Source organism: Oncorhynchus clarkii, chromosome 2, assembly GCF_045791955.1.
Source record: "Oncorhynchus clarkii lewisi isolate Uvic-CL-2024 chromosome 2, UVic_Ocla_1.0, whole genome shotgun sequence".
Lineage (NCBI taxonomy): Eukaryota > Metazoa > Chordata > Actinopteri > Salmoniformes > Salmonidae > Oncorhynchus > Oncorhynchus clarkii.
Window position 1 is genome coordinate 23,961,656 of NC_092148.1, and position 20,000 is coordinate 23,981,655.

The 20,000-nt window shown below is 46.0% G+C and overlaps 1 protein-coding gene across 1 annotated transcript in view; it reads left to right on the forward strand.

Annotated features, from left to right (window-relative positions):
* The window catches only part of LOC139364676 (neural-cadherin-like), a 119,622-nt gene that overhangs the window by 76,593 nt on the left and 23,029 nt on the right, over positions 1-20,000 (forward strand). The window contains exons 6-16 of the mRNA XM_071101617.1: positions 522-771; positions 1,803-1,945; positions 3,126-3,298; positions 4,072-4,240; positions 4,472-4,642; positions 5,749-5,921; positions 9,415-9,582; positions 16,532-16,781; positions 17,593-17,720; positions 17,874-18,060; positions 18,790-18,933. Of these exons, the coding sequence (XP_070957718.1) occupies positions 522-771; positions 1,803-1,945; positions 3,126-3,298; positions 4,072-4,240; positions 4,472-4,642; positions 5,749-5,921; positions 9,415-9,582; positions 16,532-16,781; positions 17,593-17,720; positions 17,874-18,060; positions 18,790-18,933 (1,956 nt within the window). The remainder of the gene's footprint in view (positions 1-521; positions 772-1,802; positions 1,946-3,125; positions 3,299-4,071; positions 4,241-4,471; positions 4,643-5,748; positions 5,922-9,414; positions 9,583-16,531; positions 16,782-17,592; positions 17,721-17,873; positions 18,061-18,789; positions 18,934-20,000) is intronic.

A 20,000-nucleotide genomic window follows, 5' to 3' on the forward strand; every position in this document is an offset into this window, starting at 1 on the left:
AACACTAGCCAGTACTCAGTACATACAGTAGGTCTACAGTACAGCTAGTATTATCACACACACACTTCATACACCACTGGCCTCCATTATGCCTCTTTTAACACCAGACTGCTTAAATTCACCTACTGTACAATGGCAAGGAGCTGGGAAGGGGGAGGGAAGGAAGGGGGGACACGGAAGGGTGGAAGACTACTTTAAGTCGTTAAGACTAATGCATGTCGCTCTGGATAAGAGCATCTGTTAAATGACTAAGATGTGAAAAATTTCCAATGTAAGGCTACACACACAGACTACTAGATAAATTATTACCAAGTTTTGTGTGTGTGTGTGTGTGTGTGTGTGTGTGTGTGTGTGTGTGTGTGTGTACAGACATACACCCACATTGACCACTGAGTATTTCTGTTGGTTATTTCCTTCTTTGCAAAACTGGAATAATGATTTCCAATGTGTACAAGCTGATTATAAAGATAATGACTCATAAACCTGTCTTCCTCTTCTCATCCTCCTGTCTTCCTCTCTAGTTCTAGCGAGGGACTGTGACACAGGGCTCAACTCAGAGCTCTCCTACTTCATCCAGAGTCCCGACTTTGCCATCTCTTCCAGGGGTGTGGTCAGCCCCAGCCAACGGTTGGACTACGAGCGGCCCAATCACATGTACGAGTTTGTGGTGGTTGCCGTGGACAACGGGACTCCACCCCGCACCGGGACCGCCTCCATCCGGTTCAGAATGGCCAATACCAACGACGAGGCTCCTATCTTCTCTCAAGCTGTGTATGTTGTCCCTCTATCTGTTTGCCCCTCTCTAACCCCCCTTTTCTCCCCTCACTTCTCCTCTCTTATCCTACGCCACTGTGCTGGTTGGCTGCTCTTCCTCCCCCATTCATACACTCACACTCTCCCTCCCTTTTACGCGACTCTACACCCTCTACCAGTGGAAGTTGTTACTCAGAGCAGAATTCTATCCAGTTAGTCCCTGCCCCCCTTCCATCACACACACAACCATACATCCACACACACACAACCATACATCCACACACACACACAACTCCCTCTTTAGTCCTATGAGGTGGCATTTGGCTAGCGTAGCCACAGGCAGAGCGAACCATTTGGAGCCATGCAGAGATATAGCAGCGTGCCAACAGTGACACACTAGCACACAGAGAGGGACACAGTGAGACTTTAGCCCTGCCACATGCCTACAGAGGATGGGCCAATCCATTAAACATGGTGTGTGTGTGTGTGTGTGTGCGTGTGTGTGTGTGTGTGTGTGTGTGTGTGTGTGTGTGTGTGTGTGTGTGTGTGTGTGTGTGTGTGTGTGTGTGTGTGTGTGTGTGTGTGTGTGTGTGTGTGTGTGTGTGTGTGTGTGTGTATGTGCTCCCCTTCTCTGGGGCAGGACTAGTCCATGGTACCAGAAGAGACGCTTCAGAGGGCTGGGGAGGGAAACAGATGGTAGGGTTTGGGGATGAGCTACGGCAGGTTCTCTCTCATCCCTCTTTTTCTCTCATCCCTCTACAAAAATACATATTGAAGAAATGAATAAATGATGAAAGAAAATACATGCAAATTAAATGTAATGCCAATTACATAATATAATAATAATGACTGTATGAATATTTGTTTTACAAATCTTTCTCTCTTCTCTCTCTCTCTCTTTCTTTCTTTCTTTCTTTCTTTCTTTCTTTCTTTCTTTCTTTCTTTCTTTCTTTCTTTCTTTCTTTCTTTCTTTCTATCTATCTATCTCTTTCTCTCTCTCTCTCTCCCTCTCTCTCTCTCTCCCTTTCTCTCTCTCTGTCTGTCTGCAGCTATAAGACGTTCTTGTCGGAGGACGCTGGTCCTGACACTCTGGTGGCCATTGTCCACGCCAATGACCCTGATGGAGACGGGGTCTCTTACGCCATCACTGGCGGCAACGAGGACAGTAACTTTCAGCTGGACAACCAGAAGGGTGCGTAGAGTTGACAGTGTTGTGTTTCAAAGGGTTTGTTTAAGAGTGGGTGCAAGGGCTTGTATGGAGAAGGACTGGAGAAGGTATAACATAGTGGTTCTATAGTAAGACATTCAGACACACATGAAAACACAGGCAGACAAACGGACAGTCATATGCATGTATGGAGATTAACAGACATTCTTAAACCTTAACGCATAAATGCAGATGAACTCTAACATGTGCATACACTAATTCAGAAGGAGAAAAAACAAGAATACGCCTGGACACACGCACATACACACACACACACATACTTGTTATTCAGATTAGCTTGTGTTGCTGTGGTAACTTCAATTGGGGATCAAGCTCAATGCTAGGCCAGCGGGAACCCAAATCTCTAACAAGAACCCCCTCTACTCTCACACACACACTTCATAGTCATACTCTCCCAGCACAGCCCCTTTTATTTTCCTGTTCATCTCTGTTTGTCTTTGTGGACTCCATGTAAATAGATGTTTTGAGTTCGTCTCCTTTTGTGTGTGTGTGTGTGTGCATGTGTTTGTACGTGTATATGTGTTTGTATGTGTTTGTATATAAGTCTCTCAGTCTCTCTGTGTACTGGCTTTCACACTTTCTTCACAGTCGAGTCTCTCTACGTCTGCGTTGGCAATCTTCCGGTTATCGTTTGTTTACAAGAGCCCTCTCTCGCCTCCGAGGTGGAAACACTGACTAATGCTTAAGCCCCCTGCCTTCCTTATCACCAGCCCCGCACTGCACTGCCTCTCCACCACACAGCCTATTACGGCCACACACACACACACACACGCACACACACACACACACAAAGATGTCCTTTGGCTTTTTCCACTGTTACCGAGGGGAAAAGTTGTCACTTCAAAGACTTAAGCTGCATTTTCATGTATATTTCTCTCGGTACTTTGGTAGACATAGTTACTTATTTATTTGTGAGGAATCTGCATTGAAGAAATGTGTCAAAAGATGTAGGGTCCTAAAGGGCTTGTTGTAGGGGATTGTAAAGGGTGGGGGCTTGGGGTAAAATATTTCCCCCCTTTGTAGTTAAAGCTACGTTTTGAGTGTTGGTTTGATTATTTGTGTGCGTGTAGTAGGTTTGTCTGTTTGACAAGACTGCAATGTGTGCTATAGTAACAAAGATGGCTGCCATTGTCTCTCTCTCTAGGCATCATCAAACTGCGGCGGAGCCCCCCTCCTATCCTGCGTGGCCCCCAGTACATCCTCAACATTACCGCCACTGATGACAACGCGGCAGACGGACCCTATCCCCTCAGTAACTCTGCCCAGGTCATAGTGGGCATCAACGACATCAACAACAACAAGCCTGTCTTTGAAGAGGTGAGGGAAGGGGGGCATTGGACACATTATGGGTGTGTGTGAAGCATGTGTGCTGTCGAAAAATACATGAGTGATGAGGCATATAAAGTTGCAGTGGAGATGAAAACAAAAGAGAGAGGGGCAAATAGCGAGAAAGACTGATAGCGATAAGGAGAGAGAGAGAGAGAGAGAGTTACATAGTGACTGAGGGAGGAGAGGCAGAGGTCCACAGCACTAGGGATGAGACAGATGACAGAAAGAGAGAGAGGAACATAGTGACTGAGGGAGGAGAGGCAGAGGTCCACAGCACTAGGGATGTGAGATGACAGAAAGAGAGAGAGGAACATGCCAGGTTGCAAGTTCAAAGTAGAGACAGCTGGTGTTCTCCTGTGGGGCAGAACTCCACTCCACTGCAGTCCTGAACACTCCAGGGTCAGACCAGAATCCCCTCTTAGCATAGCTCAGATCAGCTCAGCACGGTTCGTCCCCAAAGATGAATATTTCAGCAGGGACTTGCCCACAGGGTCAGTGGGTTCCTACACGGGAGGAGGAGTGCTAAGTGTGCAAAATCTGGCAACCCGTTAGATTTGGCAACTCCTTGCGCCCCACGTCATGCGTGTTAACTAGTCTTATCGTGATGGATGTTGAATGCTGGCTGGGGTAGTCACAGTCCATCTGTGCTGGTTGACCAGTGTGTCCCATAGGCTACTGGTCATTTTTAATTGGGACTTACTTTTACAACTGACAAATGCAGCATCAATGCCATAAGTGCTGTGTGAACTCTGCCCCCTCAGTGCCATAACTACAGTGTCAACACCGGTGTCCTGGAGAACCAGCCCCCTGGGACATTTGTCCTCCGCGTTCACGCCCTCGACGCAGACATGGGGGTCAACGGAGAGGTCAAATACGGGATCATGCACCGAGACGGGACATCATCCGGCTTCGTCATCAACCCTGACACAGGTTAGAAAACAGACTTCAGTCAGACTGTATCAAAACATCTCTAATTGATTGCTGTGGAATGGCTGACTGTATGTATCTAGAGGACATCAGTAACATTGGGTAAAATACATTGTGTGTGTGTGTGTGTGTGTGTGTGTGTGTGTGTGTGTGTGTGTGTGTGTGTGTGTGTGTGTGTGTGTGTGTGTGTGTGTGTGTGTGTGTGTGTGTGTGTGTGTGTGTGTGTGCCTCCAGGTGTGATTAGCACCACAGTGAGTTTCGACCGCGAGCGCCAGAGAGAGTACTCCCTGTCTGTCACGGCGACAGACCTGGCCCAGGAGCCCCTCATCGGCATCTGCCAGATCACCATCCTCATCGCCGACCAGAACGACAACGACCCCAAGTTTGAGAACAGCCGCTACCAGTGTAAGGGTCACCTCTGTCACTCCTCCGTCACCTCCGTCACACCTTGGGTCATCTCACACTCATCACATCTCACATATCTCACATCTCACACTCATCATTTCACCTCTGTCCTTCTCCTGTTTGGTTCAGACAATTTCATTATCAAATGTGCCTGTTGGTCTTGCCTTGTCCAATACATTAAGTCATCTTATCAAGGTATTATAAAGGTATTATCTTGGCTGCTGTCTTTTAATCCCCCTATACCAAATATGGTTGTTTAGTGTTGAGTGTTGCTTAGGGGAACCAGTGTTCTCTCTCAGGGTTGCCCTGCCATAGATACAAAGGGACTGTCCCCTTATCCAAGCTTCCCTCTCCTCTCCTCCACACCCCTCCAACAAGTGCTTACTAAGCCCTTTGCTCGATATTCCACCAGGAATTCAAATGTTATTCCATTCTAAAACGCAAAGGAAAGGAGTTCAACCCATTCCCCCATAAAATCATATTTAAGGCCAGGGTACCAGGGATTTGTCCGTTCATGTGAGAGTTCCCTCCCTCACCTTGTTGTGCCAAGTGTAGTTTAAGGTCAAAGGTCAAGTCAAAACTGTGCTTGCTCAGCAATGTCCAACAGCTCAAGGACCCAATGTCCTCTTATCCCAGTCCAAAGGCACTGGTTTGTGGCTTCTGTGTTATGTCTTAACAGTTTTCAAGGTAAAGAAATATTGTGAAATGTAAGACTTAGCAGCCCCCCTGAAGTCCCAATAAACCATATGTTGATGTATATATTAAATCACAAGTAATCCTGGAAAGCTTTTAAGACTGATGAAAACGTTGACGCCTCCCTGCTCTCCGGAGTTTGTTTGTTTACCATGTGTGCAAATATGTGTGTTGATAAGCCCCATGTCAGAATCCCTTTTATCACATTAGAACAAGACTGTTGGAGTGGCTTATTAACTATTTAACAGGGAGAAGGAAATGTTTCTAGGACACACGCATTTATTTCGGGTCTCTGTGACTGAAATGTGTTGATTTCAGCCGGAAATTGCCACCACCGCTGCTGTTGTTATTGCTCTTGTTGATGTTGTTTGTTGTCGGCGGCGATGTTGATGTGTTAACCCTTCGTGTGGCAGACTTCCTGCGCGAGGACACGCCGGTGGGGACTAGCTTCCTGCGAGCAGCGGCACACGATGATGACCAGGGGAGTAACGCCGCTATCGCCTACTCTCTGTCCCGTCAGCAGCCGGCCTACCTGCACATCAACCCCAGCACAGGCTGGGTGTACGTCAACCACCCCATCTCACAGGTGTGTGTTTGTGTGTTGTGTGTGTGTTTGTGTGTTGTGTGTGTGTGTGTTTGTGTGTTGTGTGTTTGGTGTGCGTGTGTGTGTACCTCTTCTCTATGCACTGCAGGGGAATCCTCTACCTGCTGGTCCAGTACAGGTGTTTTTACAGCCTCCTGCACTCCCCTGTGTGTGTGTGTGTGTGTGTGTGTGTGTGTGTGTGTGTGTGTGTGTGTGTGTGTGTGTGTGTGTGTGTGTGTGTGTGTGTGTGTACAGCACCACCCTGTGCTCCCTCCCAGTGTGTGTGTGTACACTGCGCACCGATCCTTCCCACTGGCCTGATATCATCCACTGAGACTGCTGCACACTCTTCCTACCTCCCTCTGTGGATGCATATTAAACATGGCACGGTCTGGAATAACAACAATGCCCCTGTCTCTCTATATGTGTATATATAGCACTATGTATCTTACCCACAGCCTGAGGAAGCATTGTATTCACACATGCATAAATATATTTACGTGTGTCTGTGTGGATGCGTGGGTGCGTTCGTGCACGTTTATTTCCGACATTTGGCTGTCTCCCTCCAGGCAGAGGGGAGTTGACACCGTGCAGAAACGTTTTATTTGTAGGGGTTTGTCGGCGCTGAGCTCTCTTTCTATTGTTTCGCTGTCTTCCTCATCGCTCTCCTGCACTCTATCTCATTCTCCAAGTCTTCTGTTTCCTGGTCTCTCTCGCTGTATTCTCTTCATGTATTCTTGTTTTTGGTGTGGTTTGTCATTATAGTTTGCTAGCTTAATTGTTTGTCAGTATTCACAGCTTATCATACTGTATGTAGCCCTACAACTGTTTCAATGTAGGCCATTGTTTAAAAGTGAATATCCTCTGTAAGATTTTACAGTCCCGTTTGGGAGTGCAGAGGTACAGTTGAAGTCGGAAATTTACATACACCTTAGCCAAATACATTTAAACTCAGTTTTTCACAATTTCTGACATTTAATCCTAGTAAAAAGTCCCTGTTTTAGACCAGTTAGGATCACCACTTTATTTTAAGAATGTGAAATGTCAGAATAATAGTCGAGAGAATGATTTATTTCAGCTTTTATTTCTTTCATCACAATCCCAGTGGGTCAGAAGTTTACATACACTCAATTAGTATTTGGTAGCATTGCCTTTAAATTGTTTAACTTGTGTCAAACGTTTCGGGTAGCCTTCCACAAGCTTCCCACAATAAGTTTGATTAATTTTGGCCCATTCCTCCTGACAGAGCTGGTGTAAATGAGTCAGGTTTGTAGGCCTCCTTGCTCGCACACACTTTTTCAGTTCTGCCCACACATTTTCTATAGGATTGAGGTCAGGGCTTTGTTATGGCCACTCCAATACCTTGACTTTGTTATCCTTAAGCAATTTTGCCACAACTTTGGAAGTATGCTTGGGGTCATTGTCCATTTGGAAGACCCATTTGTGACCAAGCTTTAACTTCCTGACTGATGTCTTGAGATGTTGCTTCAATATATCCACATACTTTTCCTACCTGATGATACCATCTATTTTGTGAAGTGCACCAGTCCCTCCTGCAGCAAAGCACCCCCACAACATGATGCTGCCATCCCTGTGCTTCACGGTTGGAATGGTGTTCTTCGGCTTGCAAGCATCCCCCTTTTTCCTCCAAACATAACGATGGTCATTATGACCAAACAGTTCTATTTTTGTTTTATCAGACCAGAGGACATTTCTCCAAAAAGTACGATCTTTGTCCCCATGTGCAGTTGCAAACCGTAGTCTGGCTTTTTTATGACGGTTTTGGAGTAGTGGCTTCTTCCTTGCTGAGTGGCCTTTCAGGTTATGTCGATATAGGACTCGTTTTAATGTGGATGTAGATACTTTTGTACCTGTTTTCTCCAGCATCTTCCCAAGGTCCTTTGCTGTTTTTCTGGGATTGATTTGCACTTTTCGCACCAAAGTACGTTCATATCTAGTAGACAGAACACATCTCCTTCCTGAGCGGTATGACGGCTGCGTGGTCCCATGGTGTTTATACTTGCATACTATAGTTTGTACAGATGAACGTACCTTCAGGCATTTGGAAAATGCTCCCAAGGATGAAGCAGACTTGTGGAGGTCTACAATAGTTTTTTTGAGGTCTTGGCCAATTTCTTTTGATTTTCCCATGATGTCAAGCAAATAGGCACTGAGTTTGAAGGTAGGCCTTGAAATACATCCACAGGTACACCTCCAATTGACTCAAATGATGTCAATTAGCCTATCAGAAGCTTCTAAAGCCATGACATCATTTTCTGGAATTTTTCAAGCTGTTTAAAGGCAAAGTCAACTTAGTGTGTGTAAACTTCTGACCCACTGGAATTGTGATACAGTGAATTATAAATGAAATAATCTGTCTGTAAACAAGTTTTTGAAAAATTACAAGTAAATGTCCTAACCAACTTGCCAAAACTATAGTTTGTTAACAAGACATTTGTAGGGTGGTTGAAAAACGAGTTTTAATGACTCCAACCTACGTGCATGTAAACTTCCCACTTCAACTGTATGTATGGAATCAATAGTATCTCTGGTGAATTTGGAAATAAGATTGATATCAACAGTCATATATGTCGGGTAGAGCTATGTTGCCATTGTAGATCTTACGTTGTTAGAATCTCTCTCTCTCTCTCTCTCTCTCTCTCTCTCTCTCTCTCTCTCTCTCTCTCTCTCTCCCTCCCTCCCTCCCCCATTCTGCCACAGCTGAGAAGGAGAAAGGGAGAGGGGGAAGAGGGTAAGAAAGAGGGGGGAATGTGGGATGCTTGAGGTTAGGTTCTAGGTGACCCGTACCAACTAGTGGAATATATCATAGAAAAGCCCCATCTCTTTGTTCTCCAAGTCCAACCACCTCCCAAAGTCAAATCAAGATGTGGAGCGAATGACCCCATCTTTACCCTGTCACACAATGGACTTGTGAAGTCTCCCAGTTAATATCCCATATAAATAATGTTGAATATTCCTCCACTTTAAATGTCAGCCCTTTCTCTCATCGCACTCTTCTCCTTAGCAAGGATCTGTTTAACCAAGCTTTCACACTCCCCTTGCAGAGAATCATTTATCTGAATACCGTCATGTCAGTTGGAATGTCTCCTCTCTCATTGCTCTCTTTCTCTCTCTCTCTCTCTCCCTCCCTGTCTCTCTCCCTCTCTCTGTTTCTCGTTCCCTCTCTCTCTCTGTATCTCTCGCGTGATGTAAGGATGAACGACATCAGAGCAGTCTTCTGTAGACAGTAGGAAGGTTGTGGTTTAGACGAGGATGTCACTGGAAGGTCATGACACGGACTAAGTGGATAAGGTTGTAAATATGATGCATCTGATCTGTTACTTAGTGGATTGGAACAAACTAATGTAGACAGAGATAAAGACCTTCCAGGGGGGGGGGGGGGGGGGGGGTCAACCATGGGTTTTGTTCAGCTCCATATGCTTTCCATGTCTAACCTCCGTGTCGCCCCTCCTTCCTCTCTTCTATTTGTCGTCAGACGTCGAGGATCAGCCAGCAGATCGTGGCCACAGACGGGGGCAACAGGAGCAGCTCTGTGGAGCTGACCGTCATCATCACCAACGTACACAACCAGCCGCCCCAGTGGGGGCAGCTAGAGTACTGGGTCACCGTGCCCGAGAACACAGTTCGCGACGCCAAGATAGTGGTGAGTGGACCTCATACTGACCTGTTCCTTAACCAGGAGAGATGGTGACACTATGATATAAGGTCAACCATTACTATACATAGGTTTCTGGTAGTAGTGGTTGTGGTAGAGATGGTTCAATGCTCTACCAACTGCAACTTGGGGGAATGCTCCAAAATGACAGCCTAATCTCTTTCCAACTGACCAAGATAATAAAGACCCCCCAAAAGGAGTTCACCAGCAGCAGCTTGCCAATATAGTGGGGGCTAGGCTACTATTAGTGCCTCCAGACAGACTGGCATCAACATCTCTAGGACCTTACTCCCTGTCGGAGGGGAAAGTGGTTCTTCTGAGACTATTCCCATCCGTGCGTCCCGCCTATTCATCAGGAAAGAGAGCCTTGAGGAGCGGTAGTAGAAAACACACTTCACTTTCCCCAACCATCAGCATGTTTAGCAGGGTACTTCAAAACATTTCTGCCGAGGCGAGTACAGAACTCTGCTGCAGTTCACCTGACGAAACATCACACTTTACCCCCGCCGCCTCCCTCCCAGTGCTTCTCCTCTTCCATCTTACCCCCGCCGCCTCCCTGCAAAGTGCTTCTCCTCTTCCATCTTACCCCCGCCGCCTCCCTGCAAAGTGTTTCTCCTCTTCCATCTTACCCCCGCTGCCTCCCTCCCAGTGCTTCTCCTCTTCCATCTTAACCCCGCCGCCTCCCTGCAAAGTGCTTCTCTTCCATCTTACCCCCGCCGCCTCCCTCCCAGTGCTTCTCCTCTTCCATCTTACCCCCGCTGCCTCCCTCCCAGTGCTTCTCTTCTTCCATCTTAACCCCGCCGCCTTCCTGCAAAGTGCTTCTCCTCTTCCATCTTACCCCCGCTGCCTCCCTCCCAGTGCTTCTCCTCTTCCATCTTACCCCCGCCGCCTCCCTCCCAGTGCTTCTCCTCTTCCATCTTACCCCCGCCGCCTCCCTCCCAGTGCTTCTCCTCTTCCATCTTACCCCCGCCGCCTCCCTCCCAGTGCTTCTCCTCTTCCATCTTACCCCCGCCGCCTCCCTCCCAGTGCTTCTCCTCTTCCATCTTACCCCCGCCGCCTCCCTCCCAGTGCTTCTCCTCTTCCATCTTACCCCCGCCGCCTCCCTCCCAGTGCTTCTCCTCTTCCATCTTACCCCCGCCGCCTCCCTACAAAGTGCTTCTCCTCTTCCATCTTATCCCCGCCGCCTCCCTCCCAGTGCTTCTCCTCTTCCATCTTACCCCCGCCGCCTCCCTCCCAGTGCTTCTCCTCTTCCATCTTACCCCTGCTGCCATCCATGCCCGTCTTCATTTTGCACACGATTCAAAAGTATGCTACAAATGTTAAATGTAATGTTAGAAGATTTCCCCGGATAGTGTTTCCTTTAATAGTAGTGAGTCAGTTTTTGAAAAAGAGAGGGCGCGGGACGTATTGACGCTACTTTCGCCAAAATCATGTTCATTCACTCGCTTTGCTTCGCTTGTCGTTTTTGATAACCTGTTTTTAAATATGCTCCCAGGCCCCTTTTTTTGACAACACCGAATTAGAATTGATCCCTCTATGGCAGGAGATGGCAGAAACACAACGAGCCATCCGGTATCTGTGTCAGCGTTGACATGGGAGACAAAGGGAGCGAGGAGAAGAAAGATGATAAAATTATACACCCTGTTAAGACTCTACAATGGTCTCTTATTGCCTCGGACCGCACAACTGAGAGAGACGCTTAATTACTGTATTCATCTCCTGACAGCTCAGCTCGCGTCCCCACAGCTTCACTGGGAGAAAGAGAGAGGGAGAGAGGGAGAGAGAGAGAGAGAGAGAGAGAGAGAGAGAGAGAGAGGGAGAGAGGGAGAGAGAGAGAGAGAGAGAGAGAGGGAGAAAGAGAGAGAGAGAGAGAGAGAGAGAGAGAGAGAGAGAGAGAGAGAGAGAGAGAGAGGGAGAGAGGGAGAGAGGGAGAGAGAGGGAGAGAGAGAGAGAGAGAGAGAGAGAGAGAGAGAGAGAGAGAGGGATAGTAGTAAATGAATGCCACTCTAATCCACTAGAGGCTCTTTACATATTTTAACACAGACGTCTCCCTCAAAGTGGTTGTTCCGTGGAATTGGTAAAGAGTAAAGGCTGTGTCACATTCTCTCATTCTCTCTCTTTCACAGTTTCTCTCTCTGGAACCTGTTGGTCGATAGCCAGATGACCTTCAGGTCTCCCTCTCAGTCTTTCTCTCCTTATCTCTCTCTCTCTCTCTTTCTTTCTCTCTCTTTCTGTCTCTCCATGTCTCTCTTGAACCCCTCTCTGGAACCGGTTGGTTGATGGCCAAAACAATTTTTTCCCCCACCTCCACCCCCTTCCTCTCCTCTTCGTTGGTTCATTCCGACACCGAGGTGGCATTATTGCGGCTATGTAGATTGTTGTTTTAAATTTAGCAGGGCTAATATGATCTGTTAATTACATTGTTGCCAGGGATGAGAGACACGGATGCGGGGAGAAATCTCCATATCAATGAGGCACTTCTCATGTGGAGAGCCAGTAGGATGGTTGCTTTTGTCTCATCAGCGCTGTCAACGCACTCCTCCTCAGGCCTCTTTTTTTGTTGTTGAGGATGTGTGGGGGTTGTTTTTGGGTCCATCTCTTTTTGAAGTGGAGTGATGGAGCATGAGGAGAGTGCCTTGTTGTTTACATACCCTGGGCTTATTCATTGGGGGGTGCAGCCTGTCAAAGATAGATCTGACACAATTCTTTGATATGCTAAACATACATACATACCAGAAGTCACCCACTGCAATACACAAGGAATATGAAGCAGGTGAAAGGTTGACGACGGAACACGAACACAATCCTTTCTCTACACCAAAACATGCTCAAGGCCAACCATTTAGCTTGACAGCAGTGGAGCTAATGCTACTCTAGGCTAGGCTAAGCTAGGCTACGTCTCTGATCCGCTTAGCCCCCCAGACACCATTGATGTGTAATGAGATGATTTCTCATTAGAGCTAAGTCCGTGCTGCCTCAGCTTTAGGCTTTTTGCATTGTGCCATTGAGAGGACATGCTAGGCACCTCTGAACTGAAATGCGAGAAATTGAGTTTCTTGTGAATTGTTGACTTATTGAATTCAGATGGTCTTGAGCACTTTCTTATGAACATGAACATATGGAAGATGATTCTAGTAAATGTTGGATGCATGTTGACATCTTATGGTCAAGCTTATGAGCCCTTTATAATGTTGTTCATGGATGCATTATGGCCTAGTTACCATTCATGACAACTTTATTAATGGCCACTTTGACCCCATAAAGGTCAACTATTACTGTCTACTCTGTCTCTTGTGCAGTGACTGTGCATGTGCCAAAGAGGCCAGTCCCAATGGCGCTCTGCATGTGGTCTCATATGTCTTAGCTAATAGAAGAACACACACCACTTTCCCTAGAGATCACCGAGCCCTGTATGAAGTGCTCTTCTACTCTCAGACCTTTCCTTCATTGATTTCTCTCGGCTTCTTTCTTTTTATCTTTCCTCTCTTCTCTCGTCTGTCTCGCCCCCCCCCCCTCTCCCCCTCCCTCTTCCAAACTCTTTCAGGAAGCTCAGTAAGTTGGTGTAATGGTCCACTATAGTCTCTGTAGTGTGGTGGGCTCAATAGGTTTACTAATGGTGGTTAACGGCAGCCTCTGATTGGATGGACAAAAAGCTTTCAAGATAACGGCTGCCAGGAGTTACCATGGTAGTCACTGGCCTTTTAATGGAGAAAACTTTCAACACTTCCAACCGTTAGTGGAGAATCGTTATTAGCCAGAGAACTTGTTCACATTCTCTCTTTTTTTCTTCTGCTCTCTCTCTATTCATTTACAAACTGTCTTTATCTACACTCTCCCTCTCTCTTTCTCTCCCTCTCACACTCTACAATGTCTCTCTGTACTAGTATAACTTGAACAACAAAGCACTTCACAACAATTACACAGAGTTTTTTCCTCTCTCTCTATCTCTCTCTCGCTCCACTCTAAGTACAGTATTTACTCCCTGGTGTGGAGTAACTGCAGCAACCGACTGTTAAAATCTGTTCTGTGCTTTGGGAGCCTTCACAGTAATTCATCCTTAGAACTCTAAATACAAATTAGGCTTGTTAAACAGTATAATGCATTCATTAGCATCCCTGAGCTGCCTTGTTGTGCTACCGAGTGCCTCTATTCATCTACCCTACTATCTCTTTTTTCTCTCTTTCCCTCTCGCCTCCCTCCTCCATCCATCTATCTATCTCTCCATCTCCCTAATTAAAATTTTAAATATCAAGCATCTCATTGTGGAATTATCTCAAGGAACGATAATTAGCGAATTTCCAAACGCGGTAATTGCAACCTTGAGGAAGTAATTAAGGGGCCTTGTTCTTTAGCACGTCGGCGAGATAATGGGGTATCATTCCCATCATGCTCCTGTTCCAGGGCTCGCCCCCGTAAACCAGGGAGGGGAGGCCCAGTGCGTAATAAGGTGGAATACAAGAGGTTGGACAAGTTTTTGTATTTTCTCAGCAGATAATCAAAATTAATTATTGAAGCAAAACTCATGCTGGCATGAATATTTCAACACAACAAGGCTTTTGAAGCAAAAAAGTGAATTTTATTTTTTGTGAGAAGCTGAGGTGGGTGGGAAGTTGGGGGTCCACAGGGGCACCTCTGTACGTCTAGAGGTCTCGCTAACGTACTAGCTCGCTACTGGAGGGATAGAGAGAGCGCCCTCCTCCACTGAGTCGGAAAGGAAAGTCTGAGAGGTTTTCGCTGTTGCGTTATCTTCAGGTGTTCTCCCTGACTCTCTCTTTCTTTGTCTTTAGCTCTAACCAAGCATAGTGAGTCATGGACATACAGTAAAATGCTACTTTCAATGTTCTCCCTTCCAATGCTTTTCCTCTTATGTTATTGCAATTTCATAATGGGTAACAATGGGTTTTGGTGTTTCTCGACAGATAATTAATTATTATTTTGTTTTTGTTGTGCTTCCAGGATTGTTTTTTTCAGACAATGGCTCACAGTGCAGTCTAGCATGTCCAGATAATCAATTGAAAAGTTCAAATCTATCCGGTGCCATTTAGATTTTCCATTGTTGGTTGGAGTCCAAGAACAGTGCCTGGTTACACCCCAGTCAATCAATGAGAAGATTGAATGCCTTTGTTTGCCAGACATGGAGTCAAAGGCTACCATTCCATTATAGCTCTCTCTGCTGTAATCTCACGTTCCTATGCTTCCGAAACAGCCATGTCAGAATACTGTTCTCCAGTGTAGATATGGTGAAGTTTAGGAGTTAGTGTGTGTGTGTGTGTGTGTGTGTGTGTGTGTGTGTGTGTGTGTGTGTGTGTGTGTGTAGAGCCTCAGCTGGATCGAAGCAGAATGAGTGGTGAAGTGAGGTTCATTCGGCCATGGTTAATGTAATTCTTCCCTGTCAAGGTTGTGACTCTGTGGCTGTGTGGCAGAGAAAGGACAACGTGGGCCTTAAAAGCTCTAGTCTGTATACACACGCACACACACCGAACGGCCACACAAACAGTTACATACACAGAGCACACACACATACAGTCACATACACAGCATTGTGGCAGGACAAGTGGCAAAGAGAACATGGGTCTTAAAAGCTCCACGTGCTTCCTGCTTTTATGGGTCAGACCATTCTGCTGCAGGGTACTACACAGGAACACATCAACACACACATTCACCTGCACACACATACACAGTCAGGCACATACAGTTTGATTCCGAATAACACCGCTCTTCAACATTTCTCAGGGTTCATGAGTATCCTTGCCCTTGGTTAAAGAGGTTGCCTCTCTCCTCACACATTCCTACTCAAGGCAAAAGCCATTAGAAAAGTGCAGTCCAAACACGTCCGTAGATAGTTTGGACCATTATGCTGACACGTTTGGACAAGAGCTAGAACTATGAATTATTGAACACACTTGAACATACTATCATCTATGTAATACATGCTCCCATTTATGGATTTTGTTTGGAGGAACCCTTGAAGTAACAAATGATTTGGTGCCAGACAGCGTGCAGCTGTGACCCATAATGGAGTCCTCAGAACAATGAGAATCCTGCCTGTTGTCCCTGTGAGTGTAGGATGACGTCCTTCCAACCGCACCATATGTTTCATACAGAGAGGGAAAGAAAACATTCTCACACCTGACCTCCATACTGGTATAAACAGGAAAGGGGGGGGGGGGGACATCAATAAGTGTGACACCATGTCTGTGAAATCCCATTGATGGGCTCCCGCTGTACCCAGGTATGCGCGGCAGCGATATACTTCCCCGTATCATTTCCTGTCACTTTGGTTTTCTCTGCCACGGTTCCTGAGAGTGGGAGCGTTGTGAAAACCCTGCAGCCTTCATTTAGAAACGGATAGTCTGGAGCTGATTTTCCAGTGGAAAGTGTCTCCAAAAAGTGTTAATATCAGTTCAATAGGAACTTTGATGGATTAGACTTGGAGTGTCTCCAATGTATACCTGAAGTGGAGTCAGCAGTAGGGAGATGTTTGTGCTGATTTTAGAGTGGTCCCCTCACTAATAATGCAAATTATCTTTAGGGAGCTTTGGCAAAAGCCTGCTCCTTTTGTTAGTCCTTGGTTCTTTTTCAGTAATTCCCCTCCAAGATAAAAAAAAAAAAAAAGAATAATCTATCAGACATTACAGCATGCCCAAGCAGGTTTCTCAAGGTTTTCTGTGTTGTACCTCAGGAACACACACTGGTACTCAAAGGAACCTGCACAGACAAAAGAACACACTCACTCTGTTCAGACATTCATATAAACACACACACACATTCACTCTGTTCAGACATTCATATAAACACACACACATTCACTCTGTTCAGACATTCATGTAAACACACACACACATTCACTCTGTTCAGACATTCATATACACTTGCATATATATGCACCTCCCTATCCTATCACTAATGATGTCATATCCTGCTTCCTCTCCTCCAGACGATCAAGGCCACTTCACCGCTGGGTGACCCTAGAGTGACCTATAACCTTGAGGAGGGTCAGGTCCCCGAGACCAACATGCCTGTCCGCTTCTACATCAAACCCAACAGGGCTGATGGCTCTGCATCCATACTGGTGGCTGAACCTCTGGACTATGAGACCACGCGCTTCTTCACACTAAGGGTCAGAGTGCAGAACGTAGCTGCTGTTCCACTGGCCTCTTTTACTACTGTCTACGTCAATGTTACAGGTAGGAGGCATTTTAAGATTTTAACAGTGTCGTGAAACACTGGATACATTTACTCTTGTAAGACTATGAGGTATGCAACTCATGGAAACAACTGTGGTCCTCTGTAGCTCAGTTGGTAGAGCATGGCACTTGCACTGCCAGGGTTGTGGGTTCAATTCCCAGGACCACCCTTATCTAAAATGTACACACTCACGACTGTAAGGTGCTTTGGATAAAAGTGTCTACTAAATGGCAATTATTTTATGTACAGTACCTTTTCGTCTTTGGTCATGACAGTGCTGGAGTGAACTAAGATTTTATGAGGAAAAGAGAGAGACGACAGGCTTGAAGCTCCAGCTCAGTTAATGAAGGAGGGAGGCTGAGAGGAGGAAGAGAGGAGATTGAAAGGTAATGACAGGGAAGATGTAGTCCCTGGAAGCCTGTTGGAGGACGGTGTAGCCAGCTAGCGACAGAGAACACTAGCGGCTAAAATGACTGCTTGTTTAGCGATGACTCATACCACATGCGCCAGTGAAGGAGGCGGGAACACAAATATCTAGTTCTAATAGCGTGAGGAAAAGAGGGTCTTCTTGTCTGACTTTGTCAATAATTGTCTTTTTGAAGCGTTTAGGGAAATCAAATGTTTGGATACCTAGAGAGTAGTCTTATAACCTGGAGAGTCAGTGACATAAGAGTTGGGTTTGTCTACTTAGCATTAGCATTGTTGAGGGCAAAACAATAGGTGTGGTAGGACCTCTGTTAGCATGCTCGTAATAGAAGGCCTGTATCACCTCTCTAACCCTGACCTCTGGCCTGTCTCCCCCCTCTCCAGATGTAAACGACAACGTTCCCTTCTTCCTGTCCTCCACCTACGAGGCTACCGTTCCAGAGGGGGCAGAAATCGGAACATCGGTGGCCCAGGTTTCTGCTACGGACCTCGACTCAGGCCTCCATGGAATGGTGAGGACCCCGGCGGACTCTATTGCGAATGACTACATTTCCCATAATGACTTGATTTTCTTATGATTTTCAATGAGAATAATTCAACAGATACACAATATTGTATGTCATTTTGTCCTGATATTGCATTAACGTTTCGATCTTTGTCTACAGATAAACTATGTGATCTTGAAGGATGAGAGTGGAGACTCTCAGTACTTCAGTATTAACTCCTACACTGGGGTCATACACACCCGGGCCTCGTTTGACCGTGAGCAGAAAGGTTCCTACCTCATAGAGGTCCAGTCTCAGGACAGCTCTGAGTCAGCCAGGCCTGGACAGCAGGGCCAGCCCAACACTGGTGGGTATCTCACATAGCTACACTCCTATGCATACACACATGTTTGCAGTCCACACACGGGCACAGGGAATCTCTGAGTATCATACTCTCTCATAATAGGTAGCTCTGTCCCCTTTACCAACCCTATCCTCCATCAACCCCCCCATTACCTAACCAGTCAATAACACATCAGTCGTTTTCTAACCAGGCAGTAACAGGAACACACACAGAAACACAAAACACACACACACAGACATACACACACACACCAGCTGGCTCTATCCCTGTTATTCGAGCATGAACTTCATTCATTAAGACGTCGTTAGCGATGCGCTAATGGAACGAGCTAATGGCTAATCTGGGTTTTTGGGTCAATAACGACTCGCACACAGAGGTACAGTAAAAGAGCAGTGATGCTACGATCATCCCACCAACACACTGTTTGTTCAAGCCATCAAGGTCCCGCTAGAGTTCATACGGAAATGACTAGCCAATGCACATTATTCTCCCTTTTGCCCCTGTTGGTATTACACTGCTGTGTTCTGTGAGGTTAGATGGTTACTGCTTCTGTTTTCTCTTGCCAGGTGGAATACTTAGAGTACTCTCTTTTTATTGTCTTTGGTCCACATAGACCAAGCCAATGTAATTTAATGTCAGAGTACTATACATTAGTGTTGCCGTCTAGATCCATGCTTCAATCTGGATTGGTTGTTAGTCCTGAGTAAAGATCCCTCTCATTGGTTCACACAGACACGGCCTACGTACGGATCCTTGTGACGGACGTCAACGACAACGCTCCGGCTTTCGCCCAATCGGTGTACGAGGTGAGCGTGGAGGAAGACAAAGAGGTGGGCTTCGTCCTCATCACCGTGACGGCCAATGATGAAGATGAAGGTGAGGCACATTGGGCTTGGTCTCAGGGTGGGGAGGGGTCAATCAGTCAACCTGGGTTTTTTTGTAGTTGAAAAAAATAGCGCTCACAATGATAAGTTAATAAGTAAAGTTATTGGTGCTAGTTTCCTGGGACGTAGTTCTAACATTATTTGGACAGCACTGTTTGTCATCCTAGTGTTTACTCCCATGGAAGATTATCTTTCATCTTTACAAAGGCCTTGGCAGATACAAGTCTGAAGACACACGAACATAACAGTTGAGAATTGAATGTAAGCACAATGTCAGTCCTCTGAGTCCAGTAGTCATTATGTCTTTGTTGAAGTGCCTGATACCCATAGAGGACTTGGACTCTAGTGGTACAGTGTGTGTTGATCCTGGTATCGCTTTTCCTACTTGTCTGTTCAACTCTGTCTCTCGACTGTAATGGAATCACTCCCTCTCCCCCTGTCACTTCCCTCTGTGCTTATGAATTCCTGTCAATATCAAGTTGATTTTTCTGTTGATGCTTTGACAGGCTCCACAGAGATTAAGAAAAGTATAGGAGGTATATTTATGTAAAGAATACTCTGTCTTTCTCTCTCCGTCTCTGACTCCCACTCTGTCACTCTCTCTATTCCTCTCATTTTCTGTCAGAGCTTGTTAGCAAATCTCTGTGGTGAATGTGGGAAGTATGGATGCGGCCCCCCGAGGTAGTCATTTGATGTTTGTCTCTTTGTTTCTGTTTGTCCCTCGTCTCTCTTCCTCTGAAAATTAATAAATAAGAAAAACAGTGTGCCGTCTTAATGACAACGGTAAATCCTTTGTGGGAGTAGATGTCGATCATTGTTTTAGTGGAAATGACACCTTCCATGATGCCGACACAGGTGTTGAAATGACATCTGATTTAATGGGCTGCTACATTACATTTAAAGAGTTAGCAAATGACTAAGACGAGAAGTGGGGCCACCATTTTGAATTTAGGGTTTGTTTTTGTTTTTCCTTTCCAATGTTCAGTTGAATTAGCAACTGTCTTGGCTCTGCTTTTTATCCCTATTCAGATGTCCCTAGCCTGATCCCTTGGCAGATTT